Source organism: Parasteatoda tepidariorum, chromosome 3 (genome assembly GCF_982258835.1).
Source record: "Parasteatoda tepidariorum strain Cologne lab strain chromosome 3, Ptep-v5.0, whole genome shotgun sequence".
NCBI lineage: Eukaryota > Metazoa > Arthropoda > Arachnida > Araneae > Theridiidae > Parasteatoda > Parasteatoda tepidariorum.
This window is the reverse complement of record NC_141757.1, coordinates 108,328,074-108,344,766: the sequence shown is the minus strand read 5'-3', so window position 1 is coordinate 108,344,766 and position 16,693 is coordinate 108,328,074. Positions and strand designations below refer to the sequence as shown.

General features: G+C 30.7%; 2 protein-coding genes across 4 annotated transcripts in view; one reads left to right on the top strand and one right to left on the bottom strand.

Moving 5' to 3' along the window:
* LOC107438326 (SEC14-like protein 2) overlaps positions 1-11,998 on the bottom strand; it is a 58,014-nt gene extending 46,016 nt beyond the window's left edge. The window contains exon 1 of one of the 2 annotated variants that reach the window (XM_021147890.4): positions 11,913-11,998. The gene's annotated coding sequence lies outside the window, so the exon portion shown is untranslated. The remainder of the gene's footprint in view (positions 1-11,912) is intronic. The other variant, XM_087159900.1, reaches the window with a different exon arrangement.
* LOC107437337 (retinal-binding protein) overlaps positions 4,852-16,693 on the top strand; it is a 38,214-nt gene continuing 26,372 nt past the window's right edge. For both annotated transcript variants that reach the window (XR_015432692.1, XM_016049297.5), the window contains exons 1-3: positions 4,852-5,040; positions 14,122-14,192; positions 16,295-16,364. Coding sequence is in view for 1 of the 2 variants with exons in the window: in XM_016049297.5 (XP_015904783.3) it covers positions 4,989-5,040; positions 14,122-14,192; positions 16,295-16,364 (193 nt within the window). In the remaining variant the exon portion in view is untranslated. The remainder of the gene's footprint in view (positions 5,041-14,121; positions 14,193-16,294; positions 16,365-16,693) is intronic.

Below are 16,693 nucleotides of genomic sequence, written 5' to 3'. Positions count from 1 at the left end.
GCGTGTTTGTGATGATGAAATCTCTTAGTCGATCCCTTTCTGATTAGCTAAAGCACTGCTGTAGATCTTATGCTTGTTGAAAATAAAAATTTCTACTGTTTCCAAGAAAATTTATTGCCAAATGGAATTTATTTTTTAAAGAAACCCCAACCACTTATCCAGTAGCTAAACCTTTTGTGTTTTAACTATTCTGAATGATAATACAACTATTTTCTATTCTTACCTAGCAAATAAAAGAATTCATCATCAATCAAAAGCGATTATCGCAATTTATCTAATCTTGGAGCGTAAAATGAGTTCAATGTGGTGAATCAATCCTTTTTCAAATGATTTTTTTTTCTTGTCTTTCCATTGTTTTTATACAAAGAAAGTTTTCGTTCGAACTTAAAATGATGGCGATAAATAATTTTTTTTTATTGATCTCACATCAACTTTCATAGTTGTAAGAAAATGAGCGTCACTTTGTCTTAAGAAAATAAACTGCAGATTCTTAGATAATAATAAAAATAACATGGTTTACTGATAATCTTTTTTTTTTCTTTTGTAACTGTTGAATTTTTTTGTTTGATGCTTTAATTAAAATTTTCGCTTCCAATTAGTTTGCGTTCTACTTATTATCTACTCAAATACTCAAATATTTTCTACTAAATATCTAATGTTCTACTCAAATATTTTTTAATGACTAGGAGACTCCGCTCACCAACCCTCGTGATTGCTTTCTTCATCATTATATTTTCTTTTCTTAAAAGTCAACAAAAACGTTCATGCTGTTCATAAAATGTATGATTAGCATTATTTTTATGCATGCATATATTATTAGTTAGTCAAACGTAACGAAATGAACTTGATTTTAAAAAAACAACATTTTACTGTATTTGAAAGAATATTAAACTTAGGATTCTGCGAAACAATAAGAAGTAATAAATAATGAGAAGTAATTTTACTTGTAAACAATAGGGAGATTTCGTAAATTTACGTCAGCATCCGTACATAAGATTTCAAGCAATTGCACATCCTCACATTTATTTCAGATGCTACGTATCTATACGTTATGTTGCTGTGATTTACGCTACAAAGACAAAGCTACAAGCATGCTGTTTATAGCTGTTATCTGTTGTTTTCTGGTCTTGCAGTGGACTGATCGTTAAGACACGGTTCCCAGCAGATCACCGAAGTCAAGCATCGCTGGCTGCTGTCGGTGTGCGGGTGGGTGATCACTTGGATTAGTCTGCGTAGGGACCGAGAGCGGGCGGTATTGGCTCCTGTTCTACCGTAAAGTGCTCGACTTCTCGTGCAGGTCGTTGGGCTACCGAAGCGGGGATGCCATCCCCTCTGCAGAGGATCAAAATCGCGAAGGCATGTCTTCGGATCATTCAGGATGTTTCCCAGACAGTCGCCAATGGCCCATTGTGCAGCTCTAGTACAATGTAAATGAGCTACAACTGTTGTTTTCTGTTTAAGCTTACCTTCGAACTAAAAACACAATACATGGATAGCGAATTTGAAGAAATGTATTCATGAAATTTAGAAATGAATCGCGTGATCTTTCAACCATTGGTTCATGCAATAAAAAAATAATTTTATTACTTTTTGTTTAACATTATGATTGCCTAATTGCGCTAGTTCCACAAAAAACTAGATATATTTTCGCTATTTCAAAATTATAAATTATATTTATTTTAACTATACAATTTAGTTCAAAGAAATTAAATAATCAATAGAAGTTCAAAAATATTTTTTAATTATTAATAATAATAATAATCATAATAAGGTGGATTTTTTATCGCTAAATTCATCAAAATCTATAAAATACCAAATTTTTCTGTTCTCAGATCCATAGTTTTACGTAGAGACAAGGCTGATCTCGTAACAGTTAAGTTACGGATCTAGTTCAGCCTTGGTAGAAGTAAAGCATCTTGAATCGTAAGCCTCAGCCTTAAAGAAATAGTCTATAGTTCGTTCACCAGAAGTTGAGACTTGGCTCCACCTCCTGGGACGCAGAGTTCATTTCAGCGCGGGAGTTAGAAGAGAAACATCTCCGTTGTTGAAATTGAGACAACCCTTAATTTGCGCCAAACACAAAAAGTGAATTATTTTTCAGTCATTACTTTGCTTTATCATCTGCTATTATACCTTTTGTTACACTAGCTAATTAAATATAGTTTAAATTTAAAAACTGTTGTTCTCCCAGCGAAATGGCTCATAAAGGACAAACTATTCACTCAAAAGAAAGAAATATCATAAGAAATGGTGCAAAATATAATCAAATTTATGAAATATTTATTGTTAAAAAAATGCACATAAAGTTTGCAAAATAAATATTTTTGCCAAACGATCGCCAAATAGCAACATTGTTCAAGTTTGCTCACAACCTTCTCCCAAAAATAGCGAAATAGTATCGTCGCGTACCACGTGATGAAGGCAGAGCTAAGTGCCAACTCCTGGTGAACGAGCTATACATCCATTGTAAATGTTTGTTTTGATTTTGTGGTCAAAGTTAAAATGATATTCGACTACGTTAGCGTTTTAAACTTGCTGATTTTCGCAAAATCATTTATTTTCACCAACGTAAGTTTGATATTTTTTCACGGGATCATACGCATTTCTCCAGAACTGACGAATGTGCAATAGACGAGCGCATGCGCAATTACTTGAAATCTTTTGTGTACGGAAGCTAATGTAAATTTGCGAAATCTCTCTATTATATAACGATAACCTTATATCATATGACGGTACTTATCCTGTCTACCATTTTCGTCAACACTGTGCCAGGGTCATTTTGGTTTCTTCCAAATTTATTTTTACGTAGCAATTGATTATAAATAAAATGGACAAAATGCAGATATCATTTACCAGATATCAGTCATAGCATGCGATAAGTGATATTTGTATGTAAGTAGGAAAATATTTAAATTTGAACTACACTTCTAAATTTATTTTCAGATTTGGCGATAATGGTCGACGGAATGATACCCATATTATAACAGTTCACATCGGAAATAGTTTTTATTTCCCTTCAGTCTTGGTATTTTTAAAAATGTCGATATAAATAAAATATTAAGATTAATATCTGGCAACATCTTATCTCTCACTCTTATGTTTTATTTATTAATTTTCTTTTTGTTATTTTAGGCATCAAATCAAGCAAGAATTCCCGCTATCTAACTTCGTTTGAGAGTTTGGAAATATGAGTAACATTCTCTGGTTGGTCAAGAGCCAAAATTTACCGGGGAAAAAAAACCGAAACAAACTTTTTCACGTAGAATTAACATGGCGTTATGGGAAAGCTATTTTTTTCTGGCGAAATCTCAAAATTACTTTTCCTTTAAAATTAATTTGAACTGTCCAAAATATTTATTATACACAAATATTAACTATAATTTTTTTTACTTCTTTTAATAATTAAATTTGTAAGATTATTCGGAGTATTCAATTTCTCACTAGCATATTCCCAGTAAACCAACATCTGTCAAGATAAGGAATATTGCTTTCTGACCTTTAAGTGGGTATCCCTCATTGCCCCCTAAAGAGAACTTGGCTTAATATTATCTTGGCATGATATGGCTATTTTCTCTGCACTCAGCTCGCAACAACCACAGTGCAGACGTAAAATATCCTCATTGGTTGATGCATCATGGGTTAGAATCCCTTTGCCGTCAGGCTAACCAATGGAGGTTTTCCTCTCCACGCAACGCAAATGCGGGTTAATCCAACAAACACTGCACGAAGGCAAATTGCTCCCAATACTTGATCCAGGAGTTATTCCCTTGTCTTCTGGATTGGATTCAAAACTACAAGGCTATGGAGTTGAACATTAAAAGTCGTAAACTCCAAACTTTGGGTCGGCTGTTCACCAACGGTTTTTAAGTATAAAATTATAAAAAAACAGCTGATTTTGAAAAAAAAATCATTAAAAAAAAGAAAGAGAATACGACAATTTGATTAGCATTTTCAGTCAGGCAATGTAATATTATATGTCATTTAGATGTTACAATGTATTATTATATACTGTCTGTGGCTATAGAGCGGCCCGTACGGTATTTTTTCCTACAAGTTTAGCAGTTGATAATTTTCATATTAATTATCGAACGTTGAATTTTTTTTATTCCATCCTATTTCCTATACATTTTTCTACATCTTTTGTTAACCAAACCATATTTCAATTTCGTTGATTGCTTCAAATACAATGTGTGGTCAACGAAAATTTTGACTACTTTCCGATAAACTGGCGTGCTCAGATTTAAAATGGAGCTCTGAGACTTGTGGTAACACTAGCTGCAGTTTCTTTTCTAAATGTTTCAAGTAAAACTTATTTTCCATTTAACTGTAAATTTCAACCACCTTCCAACATGAGCTAACTAATAACAGGCATAAAATTAAAAAGAAGAAAACAGTGAAATAAAATGAAAATTTCTTAGAAACATCATTCCTTGTGAAAATGAATCACTTTTTGTTACGCCTAAAACAATAAACACTGTGCGCATGATTTTTTGTAAAAAAATTGTTATGTAATTCTTCGTTTCAAAAATGGTACGTCCCATGTTTTTCATCTTAATTAAGTGAATAGCCATGAATTATTAACGTGTTAGTCATTCTGAAATAAAGAAATCGTAATTTAGGAGAATCTTTTGTCATATAAAAATGTGAATCATCAAGTGGTATTTGGAAAACAATGTTTAAAATCGTATTGGACATTTTGATGATGTGGCATCATTTATCAGATGCAACTTACACGCGAAGTTCTCAAAATCACATGAGTATAGATCCGGCCAATTAGTTCACGTGCGTACCATTATCGAACAATCATGCAATCTGTGGACAAAGAACAAATTATAAAGAGTATCTCTCTCTCTATGAGGAAAACAAAAGAAGAGAGATTTAATGCCATAATAACAGCTGTTTATGTTTAATTTCTTGGGTAAAAAAAAAGAGAAAATTCTCTCGTAAATATTGGGAGTCTTTCTGCTCAGAAACTCAATCCACAGAAAATGGCTCCACAGACAGCGAAGTCTCTCATGAAGGAATTCAGGGCCAGCTTTAGTAAGTCGTCGATTTTATTTTTACTCATGAATTTGTTAAAACTATTGCACTTCGAAGAGTTATGAGATTAATAATGGAAAATAGTTCGAAATTCTAAAAATCTTCCCCTTTAGCAGATTAACTTTCAAGGTTTTTGAATGAACGCTCGTTTAAAGTTCCCGAGTCAGAATTTGACACTTTGATTTTGTAAATGGAATTCTAACGTTTTTAAAAAAATAATATTCATTAAGAGTAATAAATATAAGTTAATTTTTAAAACAAGTTAGGTCTTACTTTACTGGCTTATGTGTATGTATACATATAAAGTAAAAAATGTAGAGAAAACATGGAAAAAAATAAAGATATTAAATATTAATTTAATAATAAATATTAATAATAATTTAATAATAAAAATTATTAAAATAAAATATTTCTAAAAAAATATTAATTTAAAAGAATATATATATATATATATATATATATATATATATATATATATATATATATATATATATATATATATATATATATATATATATATATATATATATATATATATATATATATATATATATATATATATATATATATATATATATATATATATATATATATATCTTTATCTATCTATCTATCTATCTATCTATCTATCTATATATGTATATATATATATATATATATATATATATATATAAGTTCAAAATGTACAATAAAACAAAGAAAAATTATAGACATATGAAAAGAAAATGAAAAAAAAGGGGGGGGGGGAATAATAAGTAAAAAAAATAACAAACAACAGTTTTAAAAAAGAAAAAAAAAGAAAAAGATGAAATTTTATTTAAAAAACCGGAAAAAAATATATAATATTTTCTTCAGCCCACACGATTATTGTTTCTCTTAACTTTCTTCGTGTTTTCTTGTATTTATTTTATATATATATATATATATATATATATACATATATTAATCTGCATATTGACTAGGTAATGTGTACTTTATCAAAGTAGCATGCAGATAAGACTTAGGTAATTGAAAAGTTTTTTGGCACTTACAGCGGATACATATTACGGTACCAAGGTGATACGGAGCTGATCACCCTGGTGAAACTGCACATTATTCGGCTGAGTAACTTAGTTATACACTTTCCATACTAGGATACATAACCTTTTTAATAAGCTTAAAGATCTGAAAAACTCATTAAGTTATCAACCTACAATAGTTCTCAAAAAGATATAATTTTCTGCATTACAAATAATTCGTCATTATTGTACATTATAAGAGAATTTACCTCGGGCTGCCACAAACATTCCGTGATTAATATATTTTTAACCGGATACTGCTTTGCTGAATTTTTGTATCAGTTTAATTGTATCAATGTTTTTCCCCCTATTAAGTTTGGTTACTTGTTATTATCATCATGTAAAGCAAATGCAGATTTCTTTTAAGTTACAGCACAAAAAGTTTTCTTCAAATTTTAGAAAAGAAGGGAAGAAAAGCAAAAAGCACGAAGACTATTGCTTTAAACTAAGGTTTCCTTTGCTTTTAAGTATATTTATCTAGATTTTATTTCAAATTGTTTCTTGAAAAGTGATGGTTGTGACCCTATTCAATTATACATTTAATCTATACATGTAAAATGCGTAAAAAAAAAGAACACCTTAAACGACTTTTGATCCTTAAAAAAAAAGTTTTTTTTTTAAAAAAAAGAAGTAAAATTTAATTAAGGTAAAGAAATCCAATGTCCTTAAGGTAATAGAGAAAATTATAGGGAGGTAAAAAATCCAATTTCCATAAGGTAATAGAAAAGATTATAGCGAGGTAAAAAAAATCCAATGTCCTTAAGGTAATAGAGAAGATTATAGCGAGTTCTTTTTTATCGGTAATGAGTGAATGCGAAGTCAGGGCTAAAGAGAATAGAAGGGCTGGTTCACTCCTTTGAAGTAGCTCTCGCCGCGCCGATCCTCCGATTTTCTCTAGTGACGTCACTTTGGCGCAAAGCTCGCACTTTTACTTCAAGAACGGAGCGTTCGGCCTTACTAGCTCTAACTAATATTGGAGCATTTCTTTTTGCGAGATATTCTAAGACATTTGTTATTTTCTATAATGACTTTCCTCAGTTTTTGCAGTGAATTTACACGAATTTAAAACTATTATCGAAATGCCAGTTTGCGCGATTGCAACTTGAAAAAATTCTGATAGAAAAACAAAAGGAAAAAATATAATTTTCCGCGTGTTACCTAAAGTAAATGAACAGCTATGTAAAGAATGGATTCTGAAATGTTAATATAAAACAGCAATACGTTTATTCTGTCGTTAAGAACTTTTATAAAAATTCATTATCTAAATAGAAACCACTTCGTTATTTCAAAAAGAAAGGCAGGTGAAAAAAATTAAAAAATGGATAAAGTCAAAGAAAATTAAAATGTAAATAAAAAGTATAAATAAAATATATAGTATATAGTTGGAATTCTCCTAATTTCATAACATATTTTTTAATGTAGTTATTCTAAATATTTATGATTTTTTTTTAAAATTATATTCTCTTAAATTTAAATATCTATAAATTATATCATCGTAAATTTAAATATCTATAAACAATTGTAAAATTTCTAATGTCATTATGAACCTAAATTATTATTTTGTTTCAGTAATTAGCGTTTAAGGTTGATGTTTCCTAATAATTAAGTATGAACAAATTGCTATTAACGGCATATTTTAAAATCAAAGAGAATATGTAGATAAAAAAAGTGTCGATATATGCTTTCATTTTTCTTAATAATTAAAGTTAAAACAGAACTTTTTAAAATAAAGTATTTATAGTGTCATTTTCGCCAACTAGTAAAAAATGGTATTTTTTTTAATATAATGGTCAAGAAAGTTTTTTTGAACTATGTTTATGAACGGAAATAATGTGTTAATTACGTAACGTTTGAAAGCTAATAACCAGAAAAAGTCTAACTTATTTTTACAAAGAGAAAGATGCAAAGTTATCATAATATCTTTCCTTGCGATCTCCGAGATCTGTGGACACAGTGACGTCATGAGGAGGGAAATCGTAGCTTCAGCTCTAAGAGCGAAGTGAACTAGCCCTTCTATTCTCTTTAGCCCTGGGTAATGGCAGCCAAAATACTGTTGTCTTTGACGCAATTTTATTAATATCAAAATAGTAAACCAGAATTTCTTTGATAGTTCGGATATGTTTTGAAGCTATTAATGTAAACTACCAGTAAAAAAAAAAGAACTGGCAAAATTTATTAAAAAAAATGTATCAGTATTTCTCGTCGAACTTTTAAATTCAAAATAAAATGGCCAAATTCAAGAATAACGAATTATGTATCTCAGTACTCATTCTCAGTACGTTCTTTATCAAAAAACTATAATTCAGCTTAATTTTATTCTAATGTACGCACCAAAATCAAATTCAGAACTAAGCTAGATACCACTACAGGTCTGCGGGTTAAACCGTCAGATATAAAACCTATTATTTTAAGAGTTTCATTGAAAAAAAAATTATCGGAAAAAAATTCCAATCTTCACATATACTATTAAATTAATGTCAAATATTATTAAAATAATTAGTAGTTTTTCTTTGGTTAATAGGTTCATGGCTGCTAATAAATTCTATTAATATAATTAGGGTTCAGCCAATAGATGCTCAATCATTTAGGGTTCCATAGTAGAAAAAAAAATTGGGAACCGCTGATCTAAGGGATAAGTTTTGCATAGTTTATTTTATGGATGGTTGACTGAATGTAATCAATAACAAGCTTCCTAAAACCGGAAGAAATATAGAAAACTTCCGGTGTATCCCTCCGCTTATGTTACGTTTATGAGGCGATGTGTGAACAGGCTTAATATTCCAGGAAGTTTTATTACTGTGATTTTTTCTAAAATTTGTGCGCAATTTTACAGTTTATGATAGTTTCCTGTAGTTTATAAATTCTAACCGGTTGTGAACCTAAAACAAATTTAAGAAAATTAACATCACAACTTATACCCTGCACAAAATCTGGCTATGAAGAAACACAGTTTGAAATTGGAGCATACAAATTCGAAACCGTTAATAGCTTTACCTATTTGGGTTCTAAGATTAACAACAAAAACGACACTACACAAGAAATACACACAAGAATCACGATGGCCAATAAGTGTTTTTATGGTCAAGGAAAATATTTTAAGTCAAGCCTAATAGAAAGAAAAACAAAAGTGTTACTCTATAAATGTCTTATACGATCAGTGCTTACATACACATGTCAGACCTGGACAATGACCCGTGGAGATGAAAATATGATAGTTAGATTTGAGAGAAAAATACTGAGAAGCATTTTTGGTGGAATAAGTAAAAACGGTACGTGTTTTAGAAAATCAAACACGGAACTTTACAAAGCATATAAAGAACCTGATGTCATTAAATTTATCAAAATTCAAAGGATTAAATGGGCAGGCCACATTGTGCGAATGGAGGATAGTTGGACAACCAAAAAAGTCTTCAGTGCCAGGTCAACAGGTACAAGAAAAAGAGGACGACCAAACCTAAGATTTTTAGACTGCCTTAAAAAGGACCTACAAGTTTTAAAGATAATTAACTGGAGAACCTTGGCTAAGGGAAGAATGTCTTGGCATAGGCTTGCTGAGAAGGCCAGGGCCCATCCTGGGCTGTCGTGCCAATGAGAAGGAGAAGAATATCACAACTTAATAAAGTGCAAGGTTTGCCATGTTTTGAGTGTTATTCCTTATTTGGATATATCTGTATAAAATATCACAGATAATCACTTTTTGGGTTGCATCTTTCAGGGTATAGCATGGTTGTGGAGTCTTCTAAATTTTTATGTAGTTTGTTTCTTGTAATTTAAACTTTAAAAAACGCATTATGTTCTAAACACTGCAAGTATAATAATATTTGACGGCGCCTTTTTTCAAGCTTAGGCGTAAACATCAATCTGATGTAGTAACCTGGAAGTCTTACGGCGAATTTTAGCTCCTAGCACCATCTGTGCTTAGCTTTACGCGGTCAACCATCCACATCAAGGCCGGGATTGCCTGGTTAGTAGGGCACTGGGCCCATGTCCAAGAGTTCGTGGGTTCGATCCCCGCCGGCCGAAGACTCCCCGTGTAGTAAATGGTGATTGATGCACGTTAATTCTGTCGAGTCGCAAAATCCTCTATGGTTTCATTTGGCTATGGATCTCATTTGGCAACTTAAAATTAGTTAGCATATTTGAAGAGTCATCCCATCGAGTCATTAAGTCATAGAACTTGAAGATTCGTTCATTAGATCAAACGTTAATCAGGGTGGTCCATTTTTTCCGGCACTGTTCATACATCGGTTAGTTTTGATTCAATCAGTATAGTTTGACTAATTATTAGCGCATGGATAGCCAAATCGTGGCATCCGAACCACAGAATTTTAACAGTGACTTGTGAAGACTTGTTGAAAAACAACACTCGTTCATTAATCAATTGGTTTCTTTAAAGAAATCATTGATTTAAGAATTGAATTAGTCTTTTTTCAAAAAGAAATCAAAGACAATTATTTATAGTTTGTTTCAATGTAAGATTGTTTAATTTATTTATAGACTCTCACGGTTTATAAATTTGTTGAAAATATATTGCTGTGTAATAAGTTTCAGTAAGTAAAATTACATTAGAAGCTCGCGTGAAATAAGTTATAGAAACCGAGCGTAAGATAAACTAATCAAAAAGCCCCTAATTTATTTTATGTTTGCAGAATGCAAATAATAAAGAATAAAGTGAAAATTTAATACAGTTTTTATTTTTTTACATCGGTACATTCGATACATTAACTCATTAAATTTTACAAGAATTGCATATTCATAAACGATTATTAAAATATTTTTTCAGATAGTGTTCAAAATTGGGGTAGACTTCTCAATTAGTAAAGAAAAGTAGCATTTTCATTTCTATATGTAATTTTTAGAAATTACAAGTTATTTGCTTAATATCTATTTAAAAAAATTTAATTCTTTACATCACAAAGTGCATAAAAAGATTTAACCACTTTTTAATGCTGCTTACAAATGCAAATTTCTGTCGCAAATATCTCTGAAAAATGTAAAATGATTCACAACAACAAACATTAAATAAAATAAGTAAATAAATTGAAATTTATTTCAATATCATTGGGTAGAATATTTCAATACTTCAGCTATCGAAACTGGAACAAAAAATAGTTTTTAAGTTTCAAGATAATCAAAGTTGATTAGGTTAAGATAATTAAATTATTAATTATCTATTATTATTAATTAAGCTCCATTAATGGTACTTAAAATATTTTTAATGGTACTCATAGAATGAGAACTCATTCTGAGCTTTTTAAGTTATTCCTTAAAAGTTGCATTTCATATTTATTCCCATAGATAAAGAAAATTTGCATTTATTAGGGACATAAAAATTTAATTTATGAATGAAATTTATAACAAAAAATTTAAAAAATGTTTTTTTCTACATAATTGTGTGTATAATCCCTGCAGATCCATCTAAACAATATAAGGACTCTTGAGTTAGAGTGTTCAATTTCAGAAGTTAAGTTCTTGAATTAGAGCGACAAACTCGCACACTCCCAATGTATTGCTCTTTAATAAAATAAATTTTGCATATTTTTTAATCAACTGAATCGAATTTCTTTTGCAAAAAATAATCTATTGATATAGTTGATTGAAAGGTTTTGTACTAAAAAAAATTATAACAACTAATTCTTTATAATTCCTTATTTAACATTATTTTTTTAAAACTGAATTACAGATTAATTATTTACAAATCTTACGCTCTTAGAAAAATAGAAAATTCTTCATAAACTTGAGTAAAAAATCTTTAACGCAAACAAAGTATAATTGTATTTAACTTGGAATATAATGAGAGAAAAGTTTGCTTACCAATAGTTTGTTTAGTCTTTACTGCTGTAAATAAAAACTTGCTTTCCCTGAAAATTGAAAGGGTAGAATAGAAATATAACGGAGGGGAATCAAGAATTAATTCATTCTACTTCCCCAAATTGAAGGTCGTCAACTTCTTTTTTTTTCTTTGCTTAGACCACTGGTCGAATGTCTTTTTACGTCATAGAATGTGAATATTACTCCTGATGTTTGTGTTTATTTCACACTTCATCTTTGGAATATAACATTCGATTTTTTAGATAACGTGTAAATGAACCTTATGACGTCAAAAGAAATCTTCTATAGCCGAAGGCTTTTAATAATCCAAGTGGAAGTCTTTTCTTTTTCTATTCCCACTTGATCACTTTCTCAGATGCTACTCAACCGATGTTTTAAATTCTTTACTTGTCTTGAATGATTTAATATTTATTATTAAAAAGAATCTAATTTCGACTATAAAGTGTGCAGTTTAATTTTTTTTCTTGTATAAATATTGGCTTTTAACGTGAATTAAATATAAATATCTAAAAATTAAACTAAAACAAAAGTTTAAAAAAAATGCTAAAAAAGAGGAAGTATCAAACGCATTTAAGCGTTTCATAAAATGAGTTTAATACCACCTCATATTTTAAATTTGTTTCTTCCTAGTTTGAAGTGATTATGGCATTGGTACTTAAAAAACATTTCTATAGTCATATATTTTCCACGTCTAAGACTTCCATATTGATTTTCTTATAACCGTCGTTGAATAGCGGACACAATTTTTTGGCTTTATTACTACTAATGTTCTACTCCGTAGCCTTGTAATTTTGAACCCAATCCAGAAGACAAGGGAACTCCTGGATAGGTATTGGGAGATTTTTTTCCCCCGTGGGGAACTTTTTGATGGAACTAACCCGCACTTGCGTTACATGGAGAGGAAAGGCACGGAAACCTTCCACGGTTAGCCAAGAGGCAAAGGGACTCTAACCCATGATCCGTCTACTACTGAGGATATTTTACGCCAACAGGTTCACCTCATTGAAAAGAGAGAGCTCTTTCCCCTGAGCCACCACGGTTCTTCCATATTGATTGTAATGTCATGTATTAAAAACATATTAAGAAGTATTGCAGAATCAACTTTCGAATTCTACGCGACATGCAGGACCACAGAGCCTGCGAAGTTCCCATAACTAATCGATACCTCTGGGGGTGTTGAACTAGAGATTGATCCTTCTCTGGTTCATGCCCAAATTACGATCTGTGAATGCATGAATGGACCCGCCCTTTAAAACAAGTTGTGACGTGCGTGTGTGGGGCTGAAGACGTTTTCTTGGTCATAGATAGTGAAAACTGAAAAACAAGAAACGCACCCTCTGCCTTAAATTCGCTTGGATCCACCAAGTAGGCTTGCTGGCTAATTGGGAAGTGGTTTTAAAAACAACAACAACATGACATACAAACTATTTCGTTTTAGCGAAAAAGAGTTTTGATGAGATCTTATAAGGATATACTAACTCCTCAAACTAAAAATGATAATTCATTTCGTCGTACGAATTGAATTTTTGTTTTTAAGTGCTGGCTATTCCAGACCAATAGTTTACATGTATTCAGCATTTAAAACGATATATTTTAACGATTATGTTGTAAAGTATATAGTAAAACTTTTTAACTTTTATATTACAAAGTAAACAACTCCTGTAACATTCAATTTGTTAGTGAGGTCGTAGTAGTTAAGGCTCTACCATTTCAAGTTCAGCAACATAATGCGACTACTATGATCAGAATTGTACTCCGGCCTGTCTATACTTCTCATAAAAACTCCGTAGCTGGGTGTGCCCCCACTGGGAATAGAACCCTGGTTTTTCACAATAATAGTGAAAGGCCTTAATCATTGGACCATCGAGGTTTAAATTTATATTTTATATATAGCTGAAGATCTATAGATAGAATCTAGATCGATAGATTGAATCTATGGATTTGCGAATGTGTAATATGTATTATTATTAGTACTATTTTTCTGACAAAATTATATTATGTTTTCGAAAGTAGCGTAAATTTTGCATGGAGTAAATAACTGTTTCATTTTTCATATTTTGTTTTAAATGGAAGAGTTAATATTATCTCATTATGTTAGCGTATCCTTAATATTAGCGTTGTATCTCATTATAAAAATGTAGGCTAAGGATAGCGGAACACTCTGTTTAAAGTATTTTGTTTTCGATTTCAGGAAGAAAAAAGGAGCCCAAAATAGACAAGGCAAAAGAAATTGAAGAGGAGGAAAGAAAGAAACTTGCTGAAGTACGCCATATATTTATTAAAATCCATCTTGCAGTAATTTTTCTCAAACTACGTTTCGCGTAGCACTTGATTCAATGGGCTGATTCAGTGGAGTCTGATTTTCTTGCAATTAATGAAAAGAATTTGAGATCAGAGATAAATTGGAAGTCGTTATGGCGTAATCATCAGAGGAAGGCATTGGCCCACATTGGGCTGTCTAGCCAACTATGGTGATCATGATGACGATGAATAGAATCTGCAAATCGTGGATCAGTAAATTTTGCATTGAATTTATTTATTTTTCATGTACGCTTTTGATGTTTGCAATGGGAAAATTTTGATGTTGACAAAGTTCAAAAAATCTTTAAACAGTGAAAACTAGCGTCTGATAGGTTTAAATGACGCTACGACCTGACATCATTATTGCTATTTTATCGTTGTTCAATTTTAAAAATACAGGGAAGAGGTGACGGATAAAATTTAAAACTCAGCATAGAATAAAAGTTAATCTAGTTAGAATAGAGAATAGTCTGCAACTGTATTAAGGAAGTGTTTTCGCAAAGGACTCTGATTAAAGGAAACCAATAATAATCTAAAAAAAGAATTTAATTCATGCTTAATTTTTCAAAAATATTTGAAATGTATACGAAAATCAATTTCAAAAATCTCCTGATTGTTATTAAAATTAAATGTTAGGAGATAAAAAGTTTGTATCCTTTAAGTGCCAAAGGAAACTTATTAATTTCGAAGGATGGGATGTGAAGATTCACCTAACAATTATTGACACGCAAGGCATACGATACATTAATTTCAGTTACCTCCTTTTTTGATTAAACAGAGCTGTAATCATCAGCAAACATCACTGGCATTTTTTAAATAATAAGAAACAGAATCGTCTACCGCTAAATTTATAACAGTGATAAATGCTAAACCAAGGAGAAAAATACATTTTTAAAATATCTTTCCTCCATTGACTAATAAAATTTTTTAAACGATTCTTAGGTTAAATTGATCAACAGGGTTAAAATAACGAGATCAAAAATTCATTTTTATAATCGATATCCGCACTTCAGAGCTCTAGCACAAATGCTGCCGAAGTTGTTGTTTCTAATAATGACACTTGGACAGTCCAAACTCACCAGTCAATGTCTTTTTGCGAATTAAGCCAAGAAGGGACACTTTTCGTTTGACAAGAGCACCGTAAGGGTGAAAGAACGTCTTAGTTAGGAACCCCAAAGATAGATGGCTGCACCACTCATCAGTGAAACTATTTCCTCAATTCTAGACATAGATCTGAAGTGGAAGGAAATTTCTGCCAGATCCCTGTACCCATGGTACTACTCAGCGACCGGCCACAGGACTATCTATTCCAAAGATTTTACGAGCATGTATATCGCAGGAACTCGGTGAGTCTTAACGGAGTCGAGGATCAAGCCCCATACCTCCGGATCGCACTCCGATTCTCTATCCACAGCCCGCATAAATGCATCTGGAGTTCTTTTGGAGAGATTCGACATCGCACTTCAGAACAATGGACGGAGAGAAACACTGAGTAGCCGTGAAAGAAAAGTTGAAAAATAGATTTAAAGAAGAAAAAAAGAAATCTTCACATCCTTGGAGACAAAAAAAAAAAAAAAGAATTTTTTTTTCTGGAAAACTAGGCTAAATATTTGCAGTATTTTTCTCTTCATAATTTTTTTCTCAAAATTAATTATGTGCATGAATGAAAATGGACGGTTTGCCTTGTTATAAGAGATATTTATAACTTAAAAAATTTTAATAATCGAGTGAATTTTAAGTTTAAATATTTGGATACAAACGTAATTTTTTATAAATAATTACTAAACTAGTTGGTACAAACTTTGATATGTAGTTATATTTTGTGCTGCTTAAATATTTTCTGATAAATTGTGGATAAATATTTTAAAAAAATCACATTTTAAATGTTTGATAATATTAATAAAGTATTTAGTCTATCGAATTTATAAATTAAAATTATCTAAAATATATAAGGGAAATTTTGTAAGAATTCAGAAAACTCACTTTATATTTTGAATTAATGAAACAAATGTTTACTATGAATTTGTTTTGTAATACTATTTCCGTACTTGCTTCTTTTTCAGTTGAAAGAGAGCTTGGGACCAAATCTTCAATCTGCATACACCGATGCACACATATTAAGCTTCCTACGAGGTAAACATTATTTATAAAGCAAATAACAAATTGGTTAATTACGGACCTTAAGAATTTGTGTGATACAAAAAAAAAGTGTTTTTTCTAAATAAACATGCTTCTTTCTAAATGGGGAATTCAAGAGAATATAGCTATTATAAATCTCCTTTATTTAAACATAATTCTGGTTTATTTTTTAATGTTTATTTTAATGACGGTCAAAAAAATTATAAGATATACAAATATTTACACGATATTTAATTCTCCAGTGTCAAATGACAAATCAAATCCGTTCAAAATCTGAAGTCTAACTGCAGGGTTAACAAGAGTCAAAATTTAAAATAAATAAA